General features: G+C 58.4%; 1 protein-coding gene across 1 annotated transcript; it reads left to right on the forward strand.

Annotated features, from left to right (window-relative positions):
• Positions 1-6,446: 6,446 nt before the first annotated feature.
• DLL4 (delta like canonical Notch ligand 4) lies at positions 6,447-16,645 on the forward strand. The gene is made up of 11 exons (XM_055278760.2): positions 6,447-6,940; positions 7,053-7,322; positions 7,835-7,892; positions 8,713-8,976; positions 9,381-9,441; positions 9,527-9,657; positions 12,122-12,291; positions 12,472-12,691; positions 13,805-14,507; positions 14,994-15,102; positions 15,593-16,645. Exons 1-11 carry the CDS (start codon positions 6,875-6,877, stop codon positions 15,596-15,598), a joined length of 2,058 nt encoding a protein of 685 aa, XP_055134735.2. The 5' UTR covers positions 6,447-6,874; the 3' UTR covers positions 15,599-16,645.
• Positions 16,646-17,119: the final 474 nt, after the last annotated feature.

Below are 17,119 nucleotides of genomic sequence, written 5' to 3' on the forward strand. Positions count from 1 at the left end.
AGGTGTGGCCCCATCCCGCCTCGTGCTTGCTTCAAGTCCTGGGTGGCAGCTGGGATCAGAGATCAGAGGCGATGTGGAGAAATGAGGAAAGGTCAGGGTTTCTTCCAGGAGATGAATTGTCACTCAGTGGGGGGAAGGCAGAGGACACGCAAGGACCTGGGGACACCAAGGGATTGGGGCAATCATGGGCCTGGATGCTAATGGAAGGCCAGAGCCAGAGGAGGGGTGAGGGGGAAGGTGGGGCTGGGAGAGCTTCCCAGCTGGCAAAGGTCACAGAGGAAATAGGTTTCAGGGATGGGCAACCAGTATCCTGAGAGGGGGCAAGAGGAGAGGACAGTGAGGTGAGCACGGCCAGGGTGGAGGATGAGCAGGTGAGGAAGCTTTTACAGGGGAAGCAAAACCTCACTGTAGGGAGGCAGGTCCAAGAGGGTGGCTGAACCCCTGCTTTTAGCTCAGGCTCTGCACCCCCCACCCCACCATGTCCTTTAGCACAAGTTCTCTTTCGCCCCAGTGACTCCCAGCAATGCTTTGCCCTGTGCCCTCCATTCTCTGACCCTACAAGACCTCTCAGAGGCCTCTGAGCCCTATAGGATCCAGGTGGGGAGGCAAAGGCAGGCTCAGGCCAGGCCTCCCGCCCGGGGGTCTTCATGCAGAGGCTGCCCTGAGCCTTCCCTCCCTTGCCCTGAGCCTTCCCTCCCTTCCCCTGAGCCTCCCTGCTTGCTGGCTAGGGTAGGGACAGGAAGGAGCTAGGGAAGGGGAAGCCAGGGGCTCTGGGAAAGTTGCTGCAGAGGCTGCCCTAAACCCTGGCCTGCTCCGTGGCTGGAAATACCCACTGCGTGGCTCCTGGCCCTAGCTTTCCAGGCATTCCCTGGGTTTGGCAAATGAAGCTGGGGCAGCTGCCGGGTCACCATAACTCTAGCCCTTGCAGCCAGGCTTATCTAGGCTTCTCCAACTGACAGGTCTTCACCCTGCCCCCTCTTTCTCTCCTGCTGACCAGCACCCAGGAGGCCTGGAGAGAATGTCTGCCGGCCATGAGTCATGGTTAGAAGATGCTTCTCATGTGGCGGACCCTCAGCTTCTCCTCTCTTGGGCCCATTGTCTCTGCAGACCCAAGCTGTTCTCCTCCAGAAGAAGAGGGTCCAGTCCATACCAGTTACCCCAGTGCCAGGCATCTCCTGCACTGGGGCTTCTGAGAAGGCAAGGGAGACAGTCTGCAACTAGCCTAGGCCCTCGGGCTCCTGGGGAACCTAGGAGGAGGAGAGGGGAGGCTCTCCTGGTCTTGTGAGAAGCAAGAGCAGGGACTCTGTCTCCTGCCAAGGGTCCCATCCACTTGGACATCCCTTCCTTGGCACATCTGGGTCATCAGTCATGAGCCATCAGCCAGTGGATGGTCCAGCCCGGTCAGTGTGCTGTCTTGGTGACACAGAGAGGGCTGATCTGCCAGGAGCTTCAAGGACCAGGGCAGAAGATGCCCCTCTTTCCTGCCACAGGCCTCAGCTCTGAACTGCCACCACGAAGGAGGAGGGGTTCCAATTTGAAACCTACACATGGCCCTGGCAGGAGTGCCGTCTTGGTTTCCGAAGGCCAAGACTGTGAGGAGTTAGTTCCTCCAAACCTTCATATCTTCCCCAAACCCATTCTCAAAGCTCCAGTCTTCTCCCTCCAGTCAAGAACTTTGTCACACCCTCTCGCCACAAAAAGGACCTCCAACAGCTGGCTTTTTCCACAGAGTCCGGATCCCTTCCGAGCCCCACCTAGCTTTCCTCTCTTTTTTTTCCCCACCCTCTGCTCCTCATGCCTCATCCCTTATGAGTGTTTGTCTTCGGTTCTCCTTTTTCCTTCATTTCCTTCTGGAACTCATTTGCAGTCAGGGAGCTCCCCTCTACTCTAAGTCTGCCCCTGACTGTCTGGATGTCACCTGGGAGAAAGGAAATGACTGTTTATTGGGTCCCAAGAATGCATAATCTGATACAGTCCCCCAGCCTCTCTCCAAGCCTCCAAGGTTATTATTAATTATTATTATTATTTGAGACAGAGTCTCATTCTGTCACCCAGGCTGGAGTGCAGCGGCATGATCTCTGCCCACTGCAACCTCCGCCTCCCAGCTTCAAGCAATTCTCCTCCCTCAGCCTCTTGAGTAGCTGGGATTACAGGCGAACACCACCATGCCTGGCTAATTTTTGTATTTTTTTGGTAGAGACGGGGTTTCACCATGTTGGCCAGGCTGGTCTGGAACTCCGGCCTCAAGTGATCTGCCCTCCTCAGCCTCCCAAAATGCTGGGCTTATAGGCATGAGCCACCACACTGGCCATCCCTATTACTATTATCCCATTGCACAGATGAGAAAACTGAGTGTAGAGCTAGAGTTAAGTTACAAGCCCAAGCCCACATGGTTAGGAAGTGCCAAGAAGCAGGTCCATGTCAGGCTTATTCACCAGACTCACCTGGAGGGTGGGGAGAGACTCGTTCCTCCTGCCTCCTCCCCATCTCTGCTCAGTCCCCCTAACCAAGATTCTTCAGAGTTCGGTGTCCCTCAGCGCCCATACCCTACCCCTTCCTTCTCACCAGGGCCCTTCTTATCATCCGTCACTGCATCCTGTTCCTCCCTTGAAGCCCCCAGATGAGTTCTCAAGGCCACCACCAAGTCATCACCTTCCTCTCTCCTCTCTCCAGTGTCAGGCCTGTTCTATGGGGAACCCACTCTGTCCCGCAGGAAAAACCCGCAGCAGGCGGTTCCTTGTGGGGTCTCCAGAGAGAGGTGAAGGAGGCCACGCGGGGCACCGCCTGCTGAGCGGGAATCCAGTCCCTAACCGCTGGCGCCCCTCGAGGGGAGGGGCGAGGGCGGAGGTGGTTCTGCTGCGGCATCTGTCCCAGGCGGGCGGGAAGCTGCTGCATTAAATTGTAAAATCGATTTATTGACCGGCAGGTGCGAGCAGCGGCAGATGGAGAGTAGCCCTGCCGGGGCGCATCTGCGGGGAGCGGCGGCATCGATCCCGGCCCCCCTCTGAAACCCGTCGATCCTGGGCCTTTCTCGCCAGCTCACTCCCAATTGTAGGGCCAAGGTCCTCGAAACTGCGGCGCCTGAGTGGCTAGGGTAGCTCGACTCCCTCCCCCAACACCCTCCTGGCCTGAGGCCCCGGGCTGCGCCCCCACGGCTGCCAGGCTCTGCCAGTCCCACTGCCCCAGTTGGCACGCGGCGGGCCGGGCTGACGCGTGGCAGCGCCCTGCGGCAGATGAGGCACGCGCCGGCCTCATTTCAATGTGAATGGATCGAATGGAGCAGCCATGTGGCAGCAACAGTTTGCAAATCTCCACGCCTTCTGTGCAGCTCCCCGGCCGCCGCTCCCTGCACGTGGCCCCTTCTCCGCAGCGACCGCAGCGGCGCCCCTCAAGGCTTAAGCGCCCCGCCCAAGCCAGGCCTGCTTCCCCGCCCCTGGTCTGCCCAGCGGGCACGGTGGCCCGGCCCCCACCGCGCTCCTACCCGGGTGCAGTGTGCCCCGCGAAGAGCGCCGTCCCCTGGGAGGGGGTTGGGGGGAGGAGAGGCAAAACCGCGCTGAAGGTCTCGGAGCTGCGCCTGCGGCCCTGGGGAGGGCACAGAGGCTACGCTGCGGGGAAGGAGTCCTGAGGCTCTACGCGGCTCCTGTTGCACCCCAATAACCCGGGGTCAGCTTGGGGACACCGCTGGAAGGCGACCTTAGCGCTTCCCGATCCTCAGTGCCGGTTCTTCCGGCTGGAGGACTGTGCGCAATGGCCAAGCGTAAGGGGACAGCAGAAGCAGAAGGCCTCTAGGGGCAGGGGCGGTGGGCCTTTCAGGAAGCCAGGCCTCGACCCTGCACCCGCTTCCGACGTTGAGGAGTGTTGAGGGTGCGGGTCGGATTGAGGAGCCCTGGGCCTGCGGAGGGTCAGTGGTCTTTCGGACTCTGGGTCTATCTGGGCACCCTTTCCATGCTGTTGTGGAGGGTCTGCGTCAGGGGCGGGGGCAGCCGACTTCGACTGGGGTCCAGCCCCACGGTGATCGGTGGCCTCCCATCACCTCTCAGCCTCCTGCTCCTGTGAGCTCCCAGGACCACGCGTGTAGCGTTCTTCCGCCCGCAAGTCCGAAAGTCCCGAGTGGGAGAAGAAGGAAAGCACAGCCCCAGCTTTGGGGCGGACAGGAACACTTGAGGCTTTCGCGCTGGGCTCCCCACCCGCAGCATGACCCTCTCCTGCTCAGCAAATGTGGGCAAAGCTCGACCGCAGCGTGTGGGAGCGCTTGTAGGTACCCAGGGCCAAGGGTGGCAGTGTCCTAGCCCGGGAATGAGCTTCTGGGACAGCGCCTCCACAAATAGGTGTTTCATGAATGTCTTTTGATGCTGAGAATTTAACCCTTTCCTCTTCTGGTCAGAGCCTTTCTAGATCTCTGGGATCTCCTGGGTGCCGCCTCTCTGAAGACAATACTCCCAACTTTTGTTTGGCCCTTGATAATTTGCAAAGTACATTTGGGCACATTAGTCTGGGCGTGTATGAGGGTAGAGAGTGTTCCAGATTTTCCAGTATTGGGAGAGACGCCTTGTGTGGGACTAGATGTCTCCCTTGAGGGTCAGGTAAGCAGGGCCAGCGCCAGAAAAGGAGGATGTTTTTATTAACTCCTGGGCTAGGATTTGGAGTTGAGAGAGGACAGGGCTAGGTAGGGCTGGATGCCAGCTTGGAGGAGAGCAAGGAGCACCCACTGGCATCTTAGAGAGGCAAGTCCAGGGATCCATAGGGTATAGGCGGAGAGAAGATCTGGGAGCCCACTTGCCAGGATCGCCGGGAGGCACGCCCCGGACTCCCCCTCCCTCGGGCCTGGGACTCCGCCTGCCCATAACCTACATTAACTCCCGAGCGCAGCCTGGGCCCATCTGCCGCCCCGCCCCACCTCGGTTCCCCACGCCAACCCGCTCGCGCCAGATGGTGGCTGGGAGGGGTGGCCGTGCGTGGGGGACCCCGGAGCCCGTCTCCTCACCTCGCCCCTCCCCCAACCCACGCTCCCAACCTCTTGTTTCTCATCCTTCCCCCCCCACCCGTCCCCCAGTCCTCCACCACCACCACCCAAGCCAAAAAAAAAAAAAAATCAGACCATGCTCGGCATTGGCAGCTGTTGGGCTCCTCGCCGCTCCCCCACCCTTACCGCCTCCCCCGGGTTCGCGCCGCGTCCCGGCTCCCCCCCGCGCTGATCTTATCGCCCGACTACAGCCATCACCTCGCGGGCGGGCTGACAGCTGAAGCCACAGGGCCCCCACCGCCCTCGGCGTCTCAAAGAGAGAGCTCCCCGGCACCCCCGAGACTGGGAGAAGCCGGCCCTCCCCGGTCTGCGGCCTCCGGGGATCACGCCGGGTTCCGAGAAAGCAGCTGCACTGCTGCCGCTTGGAGGAGTGGGGCCACCCGGGGGACCCTCGCGGGCGAGACTTGTGAAGCCGCCTGAAACTCAAACAACTCCGCACGCCTCCAGTTCCACCCCACATCCCGCCTTATGAGGCGAGGACCCGGGCCGACCCGGCCTCAGTCCCTCACCTTGATTCTCCAGTGGCCTGAGCCAACTCTGGCGTCAGGAGAGTTCCTCCTTGCCCCAGCGGAGAGACAGGGCGCGGCCGGGGGCTTGGGGCTGCCTGGGTGGGGGGAGGCAGTGGGCGCAGGAACTGAAGCGGGACTCAGGTGAGGGGACGCGCTGGAGGCGGGGCCAGAACCCTATTACCATACAGCTGAGGACGCGCCCCCCTCCTACCTCCAGGACCACGCCCCGCCCTCCCCCACCTCAGGGACGGCGCGTCTGGGTCTCTGGCACGCGCCGAGCCCTGGCAGGGGGCAGAAGGGAGAAGGCACGCGCCGGGCACGTCCCCCCTTAGCTAGAGAGGGAGACGCCCAACAGGTGCACAGAGAGGGCCCCGAGCCTTAGACCCTTAGCCCCTAGCCTTGCTCAGAGTGGTCACAGAGAGGTTAACGCTTCTGCTGGCTTCCCTGCTGCGCTGGGGACGCGTGGTGGCTGGGCACTCATAGGTTGGGAGCCGATGAGACAAGGGCTCCAGAAGCTCCAGGAAGGAAAAGGAGATCGGATTTCCCTAGCTCTGGTTTTCGCATTCCGGGCTTAAGTTCTTTTTACCTGCTTTGAAACACTAGGTAACCAGCGCCTGCTGTGGATGCACAACCTACAGGGACTACCTAGTGTCTCCGCCCCCAAGACCATCCCTGAACCACCCACTCACCTCCTGCCCCATTACCGGGCAACCCCTCTATCCTCCGGCGGCCAGGGTCTCAGCCCTTAACCCCGCCATCACGGAGGACTGGTCACCTCGGCACGCGCGGAGCTGGGGGACCTAGAGGTTGGGAGCGGCACGGAGGGGCGGGGACCTGCGCCCGACTGGCTGACGGGGAGGGGGGAGCGGCGGGGGCGGAGGCCCCCTCCGGGCGGCGCTGGGACTGTAGCAGCTAGAGGCCGGGAGGGGAGGGGAGAATGACCATGAGTCTGAGTGACAGGCGGCGAGGAGAGGAGCCAATATATATAAGGAAGGCTCCCAGCGCGCAGGTTTCAGTAGCGGCGCTGCGCGTAGGCCGGGAACACGAGGCCAAGAGCCGCAGCCCCAGCCGCCTTGGTACAGCGTACACCGGCACTAGCCCGCTTGCAGCCCCAGGATTAGACAGAAGACGCGTCCTCGGCGCGGTCGCCGCCCAGCTGTAGTCACCTGGATTACCTACCGCGGCGCTGTAGCGGAGCTAGCGAGAAGGCCAAGGGGGAGCAGCGTCCCGAGAGGAGCGCCTCTTTTCAGGGACCCCGCCGGCTGGCGGACGCGCGGGAAAGCGGCGTCGCGAACAGAGCCAGATTGAGGGCCCGCGGGTGGAGAGAGCGACGCCCTAGGGGATGGCGGCAGCGTCCCGGAGCGCCTCTGGCTGGGCGCTACTGCTGCTGGTGGCACTTTGGCAGCAGGTAACACGTCCCGCGCCCTCTCCGTCCCCTCTGCCGCGCTCTGGGCCTGAGCCCCGGGCACCAGCTGAGCTGACCGGTCCCCTCCCTCCTTCCCTCGGTCCCTGTGCAATAGCGCGCGGCCGGCTCCGGCGTCTTCCAGCTGCAGCTGCAGGAGTTCATCAACGAGCGCGGCGTACTGGCCAGTGGGCGGCCTTGCGAGCCCGGCTGCCGGACTTTCTTCCGCGTCTGCCTTAAGCACTTCCAGGCGGTCGTCTCGCCCGGACCCTGCACCTTCGGGAGCGTCTCCACGCCGGTATTGGGCACCAACTCCTTCGCTGTCCGGGACGACAGTAGCGGTGGGGGGCGCAACCCTCTCCAACTGCCCTTCAATTTCACCTGGCCGGTGAGCACAGCCTGGGCGCACTGGGAGGTCGCAGAAGCCGAGAGAGGAGGCGCCCTGGGACCAAAGCCCCCTCCCCAGATTTCCTTGCACACACACCCCCACCCCCAAAAAGCCCAGGATGCATTCTCTCCTGGCTCTTTCTTCCCGACTCTCTCCTGAGACTGATCCCAGAAAAGGCTCTCACCAGTCTCCGTCTTCCCAGTTTATGTCCTCCCGTCCCCAGCTCTTGGGACACGATTTTCATTACCTACCACTCGGGTGCGATACCCTACCACCCCCTCCTCCGGTGGCTCTCCCTTACACTCTCCCGTCCCTCAACCCTCCCTCTACCAGGGGTTCTCCTCTCGCCTTCCCTGCTCAAGCGCTACACTGTGCGCAGCCCCGTTATGTTGACCCGGGCGCAGTAACTGAATCCTGCAATTAGATTAATTAAACAGGCTGCTGCAAGGCACCCTCACCTCTCCCCGCTTGCTCATCTTGCCATCTCTCCGTCCCCCCACCCCCTTAACCAGGGTACCTTCTCACTCATCATCGAAGCTTGGCACGCGCCAGGAGACGACCTGCGGCCAGGTGAGTAGCTTGCTCCGCCACCACAGGGGGGCGACACGGCGCAGCGCCGAAAGAGTTAATCTGTTCTAGGCGGGGGAAGTGCGGGCTTGGGGGTGGGAGGCAGGACGCTTAGCTTGGCCTGGAGCTGCGCCCCGCGCTGGACGCTCGGATTCCGCTCGCTGCCTGGACTCAGAGCACAATTGCGTTTCCTGCGGGTTATTTTTGGCGTGGGAACGCGGGGAGTACGGCGGTGAGAAAGGCTGAAGCTGCCAGCGCCGCTGACGGGCCCCTTCCTGTATTTTACACCTTTCGCGAATTCCGCTCCTTTGGAAAGGGAATAATGGCTTTGGGATGTTGTTCTGACACAGAGGAAAAGGATATTTCAGCAGCACAACAATTCTCACTTTGAAAAGGAAAAAAGAAAACCATTACCCACCTCTGGAGGCAGAACCCCTGAATGGGCACCAAAGGACCCCCTGCTCCCAGGGTCCTCTCTAGCCTGGGGAGCTTTTCTTTCTTTTTCTCTTTTTTGCATTTTGACCTCTTTTCCTCTTTCCCCTCCCTATCTGCCTCCAAGACCCTGGGATATCTTAACATCCTTCTATTGTCCCCTTTTTGAATACTATCAGGACCCCTGTACATGCACACACATAGGGCAGCTACGTAGCGGGGCTTTGGGTCCCTCTGGCCTGTTCTTGCTGGCAGGTGGGGGTCACTTGGATAACTGGGCTGATTTGTTGGCTGATCACCATCATCACAGCCAAGAAGGACATTGGCCAGCAGTCACTGGCACCCTTGGGGACTGGCGACCCTGCCCTGACCCGACCCTCTGCCCCCTCAGAGGCCTTGCCACCAGATGCACTCATCAGCAAGATCGCCATCCAGGGCTCTCTAGCTGTGGGTCAGAACTGGTTATTGGATGAGCAAACCAGCACCCTCACAAGGCTGCGCTACTCTTACCGGGTCATCTGCAGTGACAACTACTATGGAGACAACTGCTCCCGCCTGTGCAAGAAGCGCAATGACCACTTCGGCCACTATGTGTGCCAGCCAGATGGCAACTTGTCCTGCCTGCCCGGTTGGACTGGGGAATACTGCCAACAGCGTAAGCAGTCAAGCTCCCACCTGTGTGTAAGGGGAGGCTCCCCTGAGCAAACACAGTGGAGCTTCTTGGTCACAGCTTGCCTCCCTTGAAGAGCGGGTCTGGGCCTCCTACTAGCTGAGCCTCAGGGATGCTGAGGGTGGGCTTGGCCTCAGACCTCCTCTCTCTTCCCAGTGCTCCTCCCATCATGCCAAAGCCCACAAGAACCCCATCATGACATTCCATCTAGCTTGGCTTCTCCTTCCCTGTGCCATCATTTCGCTTTAAGACACTCAGGGCTCCTCTGGGAGGCCAGGAGTAGGAAGTGGGCCCGGGAGAGCTAGGGGACCCCCAGGGCCAGCAGGTGAGAATGGGGCTTAAGAGTCCTTGGTATCCCAGCCTCACCCAGCTCTGTGTTCTTCCCTTAGCTATCTGTCTTTCGGGCTGTCATGAACAGAATGGCTACTGCAGCAAGCCAGCAGAGTGCCTGTGAGTAGGGGACAGGAAGTGGTGAGTGGGAGCCCTCCCTTGGCCAAGGCCTCTCACCTCACTCTGCCTCTTTCTTGTTCCCCAGCTGCCGCCCAGGCTGGCAGGGCCGGCTGTGTAACGAATGCATCCCCCACAATGGCTGTCGCCACGGCACCTGCAGCACTCCCTGGCAATGTACTTGTGATGAGGGCTGGGGAGGCCTGTTTTGTGACCAAGGTGAGTCAGGGTGAAGAGAGGATGCAGAGGGTGCGGGAGAGATGGGGCTGGGGGGTGGAAATCCGATTTGTCACCTGGATCCTTCTTACTTGGTGACTGCAGACTTGGCTTTCCCATGATCTTCCAAGGATCTTGGGTCTTTTAAGAATCTTTACAACTGGCCCAGAATGAGGCGGTGGGTCCTTCTCCAGGTGCGGAGGCAGGGGATGGTGGAGCCAGGGTGGCTGAAGAACCCAGGAGGGTGACAAGGTCGGCAGCCTGGAGGTTGCACTCATAAATCCTAGCAAGGCCAAAGAGAGAGGGATGGCAGGCTCAGTTCCTCTTTCTACCCCGTAGTTACCTATTAACCCCCTGAGTGTTTGCTTACCTTCCAGGGCTGTTTGAGCAGCTCTCCCCGAAACAGCTGTCTGGTGGGGTGTGCCCACCAGCCACCTGAGGCTGTGGGTGAGCTGGGCCTCTGGGCGGAGTGGCATCTAACTGACTTTTCGGTGTGGGCACAAACGGCCTCCCCTGCTCTTACCTAGTTACCACCTGCCTGAACCCATGCGGTCTCTACCTGGTGTTTAGAGGTAGTCACTCTCTGGCTATACAGGGGCCTTTCAGTCCTAACCTTGGGGGAGGAGGAAGCCTTTTTTCTTGCATCCTGCTAGCCAGCTGCAGCCTGTGCCTCCCATTTTCAGGATCAAATGGGTGCACCTGCTGCCCAGAGACACCGGCGCAGGCCTGGGTAGGGTGGGCGGAGGGCTTGCCAGGATGGAAATAAATTGCCTAGGCCCTGACTTGCTGTCAACAAAGGGCTTAGGATTCAGTCCCTGTGTTGCGTGTGTGTGTGTGTGTGTGTGTGTGTGTGTGTCTGTCCCTTTACTACCATCCCCGCCCCAACACTCACACACCTGGTTCCTGCTCATTCTCTTCCCTCTCCACCATATTTGCTCCCAGGTGACACAGTCATATACTCATCATATGCAAACACAGCACTTGCAGGCCATATATTTACCCTGTCTGGTTCTCCCTCCCTGTCCTTCCCAAATGAAAAAACAAATACTTATATTTCAAAATACCCTTGTAACACCTCTTCCTTTAAAAAATGCCTGATTACTGCCTATGGTGGCTCTCATCTCTCCTCTACCACTTCTACCTGTTGAAATTTTATCCCTCCTTCCAGGCTTATCTCAGCTGCCCCTCCTCCATGAAGGCTTTTCTGACTTCCTCCCCGACATGTGGCCTTGCCCTCCGCTCTTCTTCCTTATCTTCATCCTACTTGGGTTGGCAGTTTGTGAGTTTCCCTGGCAGGACGTCTTCCAGTTCCAGTGGTGTTGTTTCACTTTTGGTTGACTGCACTGGTCATATGTGATTCAAGGTGCTTTAAGAAACATGATTTTCATTCTGGCTAACACAGTGAAACCCCATCTCTATTAAAAATACAAGTTAGCCGGGCGTGGTGGCGGGCGCCTGTAGTCCCAGCTACTCGGGAGGCTGAGGCAGGAGAATGGCGTGAACCCGGGAGGCGGAGCTTGCAGTGAGCCGAGGTCATGACACTGCACTCCAGCCTGGGCGACAGAGCAAGACTCCGTCTCGAAAAAAAAAAAAAAGAAACATGATTTTAGGCCGGGCGCGATGGCCTGTAATCCCAGCACTTTGGGAGGCCAAGGTGGGTGGGTCACTTGAAGTCAGGAGTTTGAGACCAGCCTGGTCATCCTGGTGAAACCCCTATAAAAATACAAATATTAATCAGGCACAGTGGCGCATGCCTGTAATCCCAGCTACTTAGAAGGCTGAGGCATGAGAATCATTTGAACCCAGAAGGCAAAGGTTGTAGTGAGCCTATATCACATCACTGCACTCCAGCCTGGGTGACAGAGCGAGACTCTGTTAAAAAAAAAAAAAAAAAGAAAGAGAGAGAGAGAGAGGGAGGGAGGGAGAGAGAGAGAGAGAAAGAAAAAAAAGAAAGAGAGGCCAGGTGCGGTGGCTCACGCTTGTAATCGCAGCACTTTGGGAGGCCGAGGCGGGCGGATCACGAGGTCAGGAGATCGAGACCACGGTGAAACCCCATCTCTACTAAAAATACAAAAAAAAAAAAAATTAGCCGGGCGTGGTGGCGGGCGCCTGTAGTCCCAGCTACTCGGAGAAGCTGAGGCAGGAGAATGGCGTGAACCCGGGAGGCGGGGCTTGCAGTGAGCCGAGACTGCGCCACTGCACTCCAGCCTGGGCGACAGAGCAAAAAACTCCGTCTCAAAAAGAAAAAAAAGAAAGAGAAAGAAGAAAGAAAGAAAGAAAGAAAGAAAGAAAGAAAGAAAGAAAGAAAGATAGATTTTATTGGTGGGGGAGGAAGGATGTTTGGGCCTGGGAGACTTTGAGTTGAGGTGTCTTTGAGCCAAACATGAGGGCAAACATGGACTGCAAGGAGCCTGGAGGTGAATGCATTCCCTGGCCCTGCTCAGCTGCTTGGTTCCTGTTTCTGCAGATCTCAACTACTGCACCCACCACTCCCCATGCAAGAATGGGGCAACGTGCTCCAACAGTGGGCAGCGAAGCTACACCTGCACCTGTCGCCCAGGTTACACTGGTGTGGACTGTGAGCTGGAGCTCAGCGAGTGTGACAGCAACCCCTGTCGCAATGGAGGCAGCTGTAAGGTGAGGCCCAGACCAGCGTAGGAAGACAGAGGTATCAGGTGGTGTCTGGGCATCCCTAACCTAGGCAGCTAGTGGATGTACAGCCATGGACAGGCATTGTGGGCAGGTGGAGCCCAGCCGTCAGTCACGCATCCCTGCCCCCCAGGGTCTGACTTTGGCCCTTTTATGGTCTCTCTCCAGGACCAGGAGGATGGCTACCACTGCCTGTGTCCTCCGGGCTACTATGGCCTGCATTGTGAACACAGCACCTTGAGCTGCGCAGACTCCCCCTGCTTCAATGGGGGCTCCTGCCGGGAGCGCAACCAGGGGGCCAGCTATGCTTGTGAATGTCCCCCCAACTTCACCGGCTCCAACTGCGAGAAGAAAGTGGACAGGTGCACCAGCAACCCGTGTGCCAACGGTGCGTCCTGCTGCCCTGCTAACCTGGTGCACTGGCCCTGGGGCTGAGAGAGACTTCTGGTGAGGGAGGGTCAGGAGAGGAGCGAGGCATTGTCTGCCACTGTGGCCCCCCATCTGCTCTGGAGGGCGAAGAGCTTGCTTGATCAGCTGGGGGGCTGTGGAAGCGGAGCTGGTTAGTAGCACGCAGGCCTTAGGAGCAAGGGTGGTGTGCACCCTGCATAGCTTCCATTCCTATTCCCATGTCAGAACCCTGTCCTGGCTGGGGTGGCCTCTGACCCTCCCCAGGAAGTCCTAAGCTGGAGAGAGGGATGTTGGAGGCTTCGTGTTTCTCCTCAAAGGAGGCAGTGATTCAGTCAGAGCCCTGCTCCTGGAGGCCTCATCTTGCCCTGTGCCCAGGTAGAGCATGAGGTAGCATGAAGCATCTTGAATGTTCGCACCTTTTGAGGCACAAAGCCTGTTGGTAATCCTTGTCTACCTGGCTCCCAGGTGACCCTCTGTGAGGCAGGCAGGCAGGCAGCGCTCAGGAGCTGGAGAGGGGTGGGAAGGGCTGAGAGGGAGTCTGCTCTCTCACTGAGGCCTCTGGCACTGCCGTTTCTTCATCACTGAATGGGAAACTATAATACCTGTCCTCTGTCCTTCATGTGGTTGTGAAGATGAAGTAAAACAATCATGATTGTACTTATCCGAGCATTAACTATATACCAAACATGGGCTCTTGCCTTCATGTACCTTCCTAGCTATCCCATGAAGGGGCTAGCATTCTACTCCAGTCTAACAAATGGGGAAACTGAGGCTTAGAGACACGGTTAAGCAGAAAGTGCCAGATCTCAGGCCAGAGAGTGACAGCTGAGGTCCAAACTCAAGCCTATCAGTCTGATTCTACGTTAAAGTTCCGGAAGATTTTTTTTTAGTCATTTTTATACATGAGCCCACTGAGGCCGAGAGAATCAGGGTCATGCTAAACTCCAGGTCTCCTGACTGTGCAGTTCTCTTTGTAATGGGCTCTGCACGTGGAGGTAGAAGGGCCCAAGCGTGTTCCTGGAATGGGGCTCCCACACCCTGCCCCAGGGGGCTCCCAGGCTATCACTGACTTGTGTCTCGTGCGTCCTCACAGGGGGACAGTGCCTGAACCGAGGTCCAAGCCGCATGTGCCGCTGCCGTCCTGGATTCACGGGCACCTACTGTGAACGCCACGTCAGCGACTGTGCCCGTAACCCTTGCGCCCACGGTGGCACTTGCCATGACCTGGAGAATGGGCTCATGTGCACCTGCCCTGCCGGCTTCTCTGGCCGGCGCTGTGAGGTGCGGACATCCATCGATGCCTGTGCCTCGAGTCCCTGCTTCAACAGGGCCACCTGCTACACTGACCTCTCCACAGACACCTTCGTGTGCAACTGCCCTTATGGCTTTGTGGGCAGCCGCTGCGAGTTCCCCGTGGGCTTGCCGCCCAGCTTCCCCTGGGTGGCCGTCTCGCTGGGTGTGGGGCTGGCAGTGCTGCTGGTACTGCTGGGCATGGTGGCAGTGGCTGTGCGGCAGCTACGGCTTCGACGGCCAGACGACGGCAGCAGGGAGGCCATGAACAACTTGTCGGACTTCCAGAAGGACAACCTGATTCCTGCCGCCCAGCTTAAAAACACAAACCAGAAGAAGGAGCTGGAAGTGGACTGTGGCCTGGACAAGTCCAACTGTGGCAAACAGCAAAACCACACATTGGACTATAATCTGGCCCCAGGGCCCCTGGGGCGGGGGACCATGCCAGGAAAGTTTCCCCACAGCGACAAGAGCTTAGGGGAGAAGGCGCCACTGCGGTTACACAGGTGAGTGGCACCCAGAAGCCCAGGGCCTGGCCGCTGGCCCCGACATGGTTCTGCCTGGGCTCCTCCTAGACCAGGTGGGAAGCAGTTAAGCAGCTGAGAGATTGTTACTGACAGGAAGATCCTGCAGTAGGATTTCTGGCAGGGGTCCTTTGTCCTTCCCTCCCATTCATTCATTTGTTCATTCACACATGTCAAGTGTCCCTAGGGTGTCTCTTGTGACTTCCGTCTTTCCACAGTATGGCTTGCTCTAGTGGCAGCACTGGCTTTTTGCAGTGCTCAGACCCTTCTGGTGAGGTTGGGAGGCCTGTGGCTCTCTTAGGGACCTTTTCCTAAGTGCCCCCCCATAGCAGCCCAGCATTGGGCACGTCCAGCTCCTGTGTCTTCCCCACGAACCACCCTGCAGGTGCCCTTTGGCTCTCCAGGGTCCTGCCTCCCCCTGAGCCTCTCCCCGTCTCTCCCTTACACGCCTGTCTTGTGTTCCCTCAGTGAAAAGCCAGAGTGTCGGATATCAGCGATATGCTCCCCCAGGGACTCCATGTACCAGTCTGTGTGTTTGATATCAGAGGAGAGGAACGAATGTGTCATTGCCACGGAGGTGAGTGCCAGGCTCGCCTTCCCTTCTGCCTTTTGTGGGTGGGAAAGTGGCCTGGTCACTCTTGACCCATGGGCCATTCCTGAAGGGTAGATCGGAACCCTGCCTTGGCAGGCCAAGTTCAGTGGACTCTTGGGTCCCTGCTGGCCTCATTGCCACTAAGGGTGTGAAACAGGAACCATGGCGGCAAGCCTGGTCTGGTCCTTTCCTGCTGTATGGGCAGCCACGGCACTGCTTGCCAGCCTCTGATGGATGAGGGGGCCCCTCACCCCTTGTGCCCTTCCTGCCCCTTCCCACTGGCTTCCTCCATTGACCTCATGAGCACAAGCTCCCAGGCCCCTGTGTGTGTTGGGCCGAAGCCTGGGGAGGACTGCCCTACCTGCCCTTAGCCACTGCCTGCCCCATCGCCTTCTCCCAGGGAGGCCCAGGGAGGGCCTGGAGGGAGTGCGCGTGCCCAGGGTAACCTGTTTCCCTGCCTTCCGCTTGCTCCCAGGTATAAGGCAGGGGCCTACCTGGACATCCCTGCTCAGCCCCGTGGCTGGACCTTCCTTCTGCTTTGTTTACATTGCATCCTGGATGGGACGTTTTTCATATGCAACGTGCTGCTCTCAGGAGGAGGAGGGAATGGCAGGAACCGGACAGACTGTGAACTTGCCAAGAGATGCAATACCCTTCCACACCTTTGGGTGTCTGTCTGGCATCAGATTGGCAGCTGCACCAGCCAGGGGAACAGAAGAGAAGAGAGATGCCACTGGGAACTGCCCTGCCAGCAGTGGCCTTCAGGGGCCTCCTTCCGGGGCTCCGGCCTGTTTTCCAGAGACAGTGGCAGTAGCCCCATGGGGCCTGGAGCTGCTGTGACCTCCACTGGCATCCGTGTTTCCAAAAGTGCCTTTGGCCCAGGCTCCATGGCGACAGTTGAGCCCAAATCAGAAAGGAGAGAGGGGGCCAGTGAGGGCAGGGCCTCCTGTGGGCTGGAAAACCACTGGGTTCGTCTCTTGGCGGGGTTTGCCCTGGAGGTGAGGTGAGTGCTCGAGGGAGGGGAGTGCTTTCTGCCCCATGCCTCCCACTACCGTATGCAGGCCTGGCTCTCTGGTCTAGGCCCTTTGGGCAAGAATGTCCGTCTACCCGGCTTCCACCACCCTCTGGCCCTGGGCTCCTATAAGCAGACAAGCAGAGGGCCTGCCCCTCCCACCAGCCAAGGGTGCCAGGCCTAACTGGGGCACTCAGGGCAGTATGTTGGAAATTCCACTGAGGGGGAAATCAGGTGCTGCGGCCGCCTGGGCCCTTTCCTCCCTCAAGCCCATCTCCACGACCTCGAGCCTGGGCTGTGGTCCACTACTGCCCCAGACCACCTTCAAAGCTGGTCTTCAGAAATCAATAATATGAGTTTTTATTTTTTATTATTTTTTTTTTTTGTAGTTTATTTTGGAGTCTAGTATTTCAATAATTTAAGAATCAGAAGCACTGACCTTTCTACATTTTATAACATTATTTTGTATATAATGTGTATTTATAATATGAAACAGATGTGTACAGGAGTTTATTACTTATTGGGTCCTGTCTTTGTGATGGCACCCCTGCCCTCTCACCCAAAAAATTCTAAACTCTCTTCTTCTACTGCTGCCATGTGCCCCGCCGGAACCCCTGGGACCTGTGCAGACATTTGGACTTGGCATGTCATACCCCAGGCCCTTGTCTTCTTCCATTCCTTGAGGAGCCGAGCCTCACCCATCTAGTCCCCAGCCTCAGCCAGCCTTCCTTGCCTGCTGACTTTGAGTTGGTACAGCGCCCCCTTCCCTCTTTATGCCCTCACCATTCCTGGGGCATGTTCCTCCTGACCTGAATCATTTCTTCCTTCCTCTCTTAAAGCCTGAAAAAGCTTACGGGGCTCCCTAGTTCTGCCTGTTTTTCTCATATTCAAAAGGATTCTCTTGGCTGGGCGCGGTGGCTCACGCCTGTAATCCCAGCACTTTGGGAGGCCGAGGCGGGCGGATCACGAGGTTAAGAGATCGAGACCATC

This window comes from Symphalangus syndactylus, chromosome 5 (genome assembly GCF_028878055.3).
Source record: "Symphalangus syndactylus isolate Jambi chromosome 5, NHGRI_mSymSyn1-v2.1_pri, whole genome shotgun sequence".
In the NCBI taxonomy this organism is placed as follows: Eukaryota; Metazoa; Chordata; class Mammalia; order Primates; family Hylobatidae; genus Symphalangus; species Symphalangus syndactylus.